The 5,511-nt window shown below is 46.5% G+C and overlaps 1 protein-coding gene across 1 annotated transcript in view; it reads left to right on the top strand.

The window, feature by feature from the left end:
• Nucleotides 1-2,969, top strand: part of LOC119326314 (aminopeptidase M1-A) — an 8,928-nt gene extending 5,959 nt beyond the window's left edge. The window contains exons 9-19 of the mRNA XM_037599994.1: nucleotides 216-329; nucleotides 625-807; nucleotides 922-1,201; nucleotides 1,288-1,409; nucleotides 1,498-1,595; nucleotides 1,683-1,860; nucleotides 1,957-2,071; nucleotides 2,154-2,221; nucleotides 2,302-2,379; nucleotides 2,479-2,553; nucleotides 2,660-2,969. Of these exons, the coding sequence (XP_037455891.1) occupies nucleotides 216-329; nucleotides 625-807; nucleotides 922-1,201; nucleotides 1,288-1,409; nucleotides 1,498-1,595; nucleotides 1,683-1,860; nucleotides 1,957-2,071; nucleotides 2,154-2,221; nucleotides 2,302-2,379; nucleotides 2,479-2,553; nucleotides 2,660-2,842 (1,494 nt within the window). The 3' untranslated portion in view covers nucleotides 2,843-2,969. The remainder of the gene's footprint in view (nucleotides 1-215; nucleotides 330-624; nucleotides 808-921; nucleotides 1,202-1,287; nucleotides 1,410-1,497; nucleotides 1,596-1,682; nucleotides 1,861-1,956; nucleotides 2,072-2,153; nucleotides 2,222-2,301; nucleotides 2,380-2,478; nucleotides 2,554-2,659) is intronic.
• Nucleotides 2,970-5,511: the final 2,542 nt, after the last annotated feature.

Genomic DNA, 5,511 nt, shown 5'->3' with positions numbered 1-5,511 from the left:
GGGGGAGGGAAAAGGTCAACTGCTTCTAACATTGGAGGGAAATTTGGTCCTGTCACACTGAAAGATGGGGGGTTTAGAAAAACCACACTCTCCTAAATGCACTAGTGGAGACTTTAAACTTTCCATTCATGCCCTTCACACTATGCCCATTGTGTACATTATAACCTGTCTTACTAGTTGATGTGTATATGTGGCTTATTATCTATCATTTCCAGGTTGATGTAAATCATGTTGATGAAATAGATGAGATATTTGATGCTATAAGCTATAGGAAAGGAGCTGCTGTTATCCGAATGTTGCAAAGCTACCTTGGGGCTGAGATCTTCCAGGTTTGCTTTGCTTATTTTCCCAGTTTGCAAGTTTAACAGATCATGTGACCCTGGCCGTATGATTTCTTTTGAGATGCGCTCACCCCAGCTCAGAAGGACATACTCTGTTATTTTCTTAATGTATTTGGACAGTTGGGTGACCTACACGCAATCTTAGTTGTAGTTATATAAAGACTATTGATTGGAACTTAAACTTGCACATTAGTTCCACATTCGTGAGAACCTATCAATTGAAAATTAAAATAGCTTTTGAGTGGAAACAAGAAGTTTATTGAACTGTTCTTCGTTTTGCTAGAAATCACTGGCTGCATATATCAAAAGGTTCGCATATTCAAATGCCAAGACAGAGGACTTGTGGGCTGCCCTCGAAGAGGGGTCTGGTGAGCCAGTGAAAACATTAATGCACTCATGGACAAAGCAGCAAGGTTATCCTGTTGTCAGCGTAAAACTCAAGGATGGAAAGCTAGAGCTGGAGCAGGTTGGCCATGGACATCTGCAAAATCCTTTTCAAGTTTACATGTTTTATCATTATTATCAAATTTTGTTCTGGCTTGTGGCTTTCTGAACATCTTTTGGTCTTGTCTCTTTGCAGACACAGTTCCTGTCAAGTGGGTCTGAAGGAGTTGGGCAATGGGTGGTTCCCATCACACTATGCTGCTGTTCATACTCAGTTCAGCAAAAGTTCCTTTTCCGTGGAAAACAGGAGGATTTCAATTTGTCAGGGCTCGTAGAATGCCAAAAGAAAGATGATTTCTGGATTAAACTTAATGTCGATCAGACTGGTTTCTATAGAGTGAGTTATGACGAGGAACTTGCATCCCGACTTAGGCATGCAGTTGAGACCAATATACTGAGTGCAGCAGACAGATACGGTAAAACTCTTGCATGGCTTCTTACAACTGTGTAAGTCTTTCCCTGTTTCAACTATTCTCACATTATTACTGTCTGATCAATACAGGTGTACTTGATGACACCTATGCCCTCTGTATGGCTGGTAAACAGAAGCTGGTCACGTTGCTGCATTTGATTGCTGCGTACAAGAATGAGACTGAGTATACTGTGCTTGCACATGCCATCAACGTACTACTATTCCTATTCTATATAATTAAGTTTTGTTGTTCCTAAACTTGATTTTTGTTCTAAAGCGTTTTTGTTCTTGCCCTTTTAGACAAGCCTGAGCATATATGAGATGATGGCCGTTGCTGCACCTGAGGAGTTGGTTAATATGAAGAAGTTCCTAATTGACTTCCTTGAGCCATTCGCACAGTAAGTTATCTGCTTTTATCATTCTGTAGTGGAAGGATAGTTTATCGTGCAGTCTCTTCTAACCTTCCAAAAATCCGTCCTTTGCAGGAGAGTTGGCTGGGATGCCAAGAGTGGGGAGGGTCACCTGAATGCACTGTTAAGAGGTACCCTCTTATCTGCTCTAGCGGAACTAGGCCATCAGTCTACCATAGACGAGGCTGTCCGTCGATTTAATGTCTTTCTGGAAGACAGAGAGACGCCACTCCTCCCACCAGATGTCCGAAAGGTTAGCACTGTGATAAAACATAAATTAAGCATATAGCTATATAACCTTGCAAACTATGTGGAGTCCACTTGTTAACCATCTTACTGTATTGTACAGGCTGCATATGTTGCACTGATGCAGACCGTGAACAAGTCAAACAAAAGTGGGTATGAATCTCTCCTGAAGATTTACAGGGAAACTGATCTGAGCCAGGAAAAAGTCCGTGTGCTTGGTAAGCTAGTATTTCCCTTTTGTTGTTTATAAGTTAAAATGAGATTTGTGGAATCTCACAAAATTTACGATCCTCTTTGAAGGTTCTTTGGCATCGTCCCCTGACCCTGATGTTGTTCGTGAAGCGCTGAATTTCCTGCTATCGTCTGAGGTAACAAGGAAGCGATATAACATTTTTGATGATACAGTTTACTTTCAGCCAGCTAAACTTGCGATATATTGCATCCATAGGTAAGGAATCAGGATTGCATATTTGTGCTCCGCGGAGTGACTGCAGCAGCGCATGAGGTGGCATGGACATGGTTGAAGGTATTCATTGCTATTTTTGCATCTCCCTGGTTATGATTAGCCTTGCTGCTCTCTTTTGTTCTTCTTCTGTGCTAATTAAATGCCTTGTCCGTGGTTCAGGAAAACTGGGACTACATAGCAGAGACCTTCACTGGACACCTGCTCACCTATTTCATCACCGTCACTGTCTCACCGGTAAATGTCATACCTGTTATATGCCACGCTCATGCAAGCAAATGCATGTGCACGAATGAAACTTAGAATCTGCTAACACGGAGGAACCATTGTTGATTTGTCTCAGCTCGCCACGGACGAGAAGGGTGACGAGGCAGAGGAGTTCTTCAAGAGCAGGACCAAGGCGAGCATCGCGAGGACGGTGAAGCAGAGCATCGAGAGGGTGAGGATCAAGGCCAAGTGGGTCAAGAGCACCAAGGGCGAGGCCGACCTCGGCAATGTTCTCAAGCAGCTCGCTCACAAGCATTGAGACGGCTAGTCTAGAACCCTAGGTAGGCGGCCCTCCTCCCTGTCGTGCTGGTTTGACTGAGCACTCCAGATGTGTACTTTAGAATAATTTGGTAATAAAAGGGCGGTTATATACTTGATTTTTATCATGTTGGTGCCGTGGTTTAGCAGATGCGTTTACGTCCCATGCTGCTCCGCAGGCTCCTGGTGCTGTTTGTCTTTCTGGAGAGAGTGAAGTCTATTTTAAACCCTAAATTTGTATGCGTAGTCCGTAATGAACCCTAACCTTTGGAATCCCTGAAATCCATACCCTGAACTTCTAATTCCCGGTCGTTACTCACCTTGGCTCGTTTTTACACTGGGATTGCTGACGTGGGCATGGTCAGTTCTGGATTGACTGCAAAGAAGCAGCCCTTACATGTGGGGCTAGCGCACGGGGTTGCAGTTCAGGTTCGGCGCCGGAGCACTCTAGGTGGGGAGGTGGGCGTGGGCTGCTGTCGGGTCACCGGTCAGCTCGCCTGGCGCAAATTAATCAAGCTCCGAAGGCAGCCATGCACACAACAAATGGGCACGCACGCATCAGATGGGCTCGGAAGTAGGCTTCGTTGGTGACGGGGCGATGTCCTTGTCCTCCCTTGACAGCAGCGTGTACTCCTTGTTGGAGCAGCCTTAATCCTCCTCCTACAGCGTTGGCTCCTCTTCCTGCGCGAGTGACAGCAGCGCATACTCCCTGTGGTGCTGCTATCGTGTACGGCGCCGGCGACCGCGCGCGCCGCGTTGCACAGCGGTGGCTGCGCTCGTCACGCAGAACACCTCACACGACGTCGAAGGGGTTCACGGCGTCTCTTCGCAGGAGCAGCCAGTACCGCCGAAGCAACAACTTCCACGGGAGTCGCACCGGAGCAGAAGCTGCCGCGGACGCGGCAGGTGCCCAACGGAAGTGGTGGACCGTTTGCGGGCGTAGTAGTAGGCGTTGAGCGGCACGAGCACAACATTGGGATGGCGGAGACGGCCGAGCAGGGCCATGTGGTGCTCGAAATCCTTTTTGGTTGGTCGACGCCGCCACCCGCGCCGTGTCGCGGAGCCGCTCCAGGGGCATGACGCTGCCGTCGTGGAGCACTGCCATGTACGCCGTGCTGCAGCCACCTTTGCCGAGAAACTCAGCGGACACGCGCAACAGTTCCTCCGGCCCGCCGCAGAGGCCGGCGTTCCAGCCCAAAGTTCGGCGGGCACTCACGTTCTGTACCAGATTTTGGAGAGACGGCTAGAGATTAGAGAAGATGGCGATGACATGTGGGTCCATTCGTCAGCGAGAGTAGAGGCTATCATAGGTGGACTGACTTTTTCCGCATGCAGTACTCCTTCCGTCTAGGTGAGTAAGTCATCTTAGGTTGTGCACCGTGACCAAGAAGGAGGGGAAAACGAGAGACTTTAATGTTTATTTGCTAATTAATAGCATTGCATGCAATGAACTAACCACTGCATGTCGTGTTTGGTAGTCTCAAGTCATTAAAAGCATGCCCACCTCTTGTCTCTTATTGGTTGATATGTGAAGAAACAAGAAACAAGGTAGAAGTTAATACAGCGCGCCTTAGTATTTTGGGATTATTTGGTTTTCGTAAGATGACTTACACACCTAGACGGAGGGAGTAGCTGATTTAGCTATCCCGGCCTTTCCTACGTAAATCCTGTTTGGATGCGACATCAAGGTCACAAACGACCGGGATCAGAGAAAACAGGGTGTCGATTTCAGGGATTCAAAGGTCAGAGTTCATTACAGACTACACATACGAAGTTAAGGTTTAAATTAGACTTTACTCTTCTGGAGACTATAGAAAAGATCCAAACATGCATTCTTCTTTTAGATTCCCAAGCATGCATTTATGTTGGACGTTAGGTAGGGTATATAGTATATACCCGTGGTACATGATCTTCCCCTGATGGTGTAGACACCTAGGGTTTTGATGGGTTGGTTTGCGATCGGTGGAGGATGGGCAATTCTAGGAATGAGGAAGCAAAGGACCTCCTGGGCTGGCTGAATTTGCATGAATTAGAGGAAGAGAGTTTCATTCGGGAGGAGGAAATACTTGAGCCACCGGATGTAGCCAAGTGGTTAGTGATAGCCAAGGTACACACTACTCGGGGTTTTAGCCCTACAATTACAAACCGCTATTCAGATATGAGGTCCGCCTAAAATCTGGCGAAGGAGTATGGAGGAAGCTCGACGGCAACTTGTTCATGGTTTAGTTTGGGTGCTTGCTGATTGGAATAAGGCAATGAACATGTGATCATGGCTATTCATGCACCAAGCAGTAATCATGGAGGAATATGATGGTTTCGAGAACCCTAGATTAGTTGCCCTGAACAAGTTAGCTCTATGGACAAGGGTCCTGATGTTTTTTTTTGAAGCTCAAACCGTAGAACAATCGTTCCATGGTAATTTTCTATTAATAAATAAATATGTTGCAAACAGAAAGGAAAAAATAAAGAATAAAGCAAAGAACAGGGCGTTTAGCCTATAGGGGGCTGGTTAATTTTCTGTAGTGATGGTGGCTGGTTGGTTATCACGTCGAACTTCGAACCAAGGGTCCTGATGTTGCCGGTGTCGCCCCATGGGTGAGATCTTGGAGGTACAAATAAAACTACCTTTTGGTTATATTGGGGATTTTGTTAGAGTAAGGGCCAAGATCA

The sequence above is a fragment of the Triticum dicoccoides genome, chromosome 6B, assembly GCF_002162155.2.
Source record: "Triticum dicoccoides isolate Atlit2015 ecotype Zavitan chromosome 6B, WEW_v2.0, whole genome shotgun sequence".
Classification (NCBI taxonomy): Eukaryota; Viridiplantae; Streptophyta; class Magnoliopsida; order Poales; family Poaceae; genus Triticum; species Triticum dicoccoides.
The sequence above is the reverse complement of the archived record's forward strand: the minus strand, read 5'-3'. Positions and strand labels throughout refer to the sequence as shown.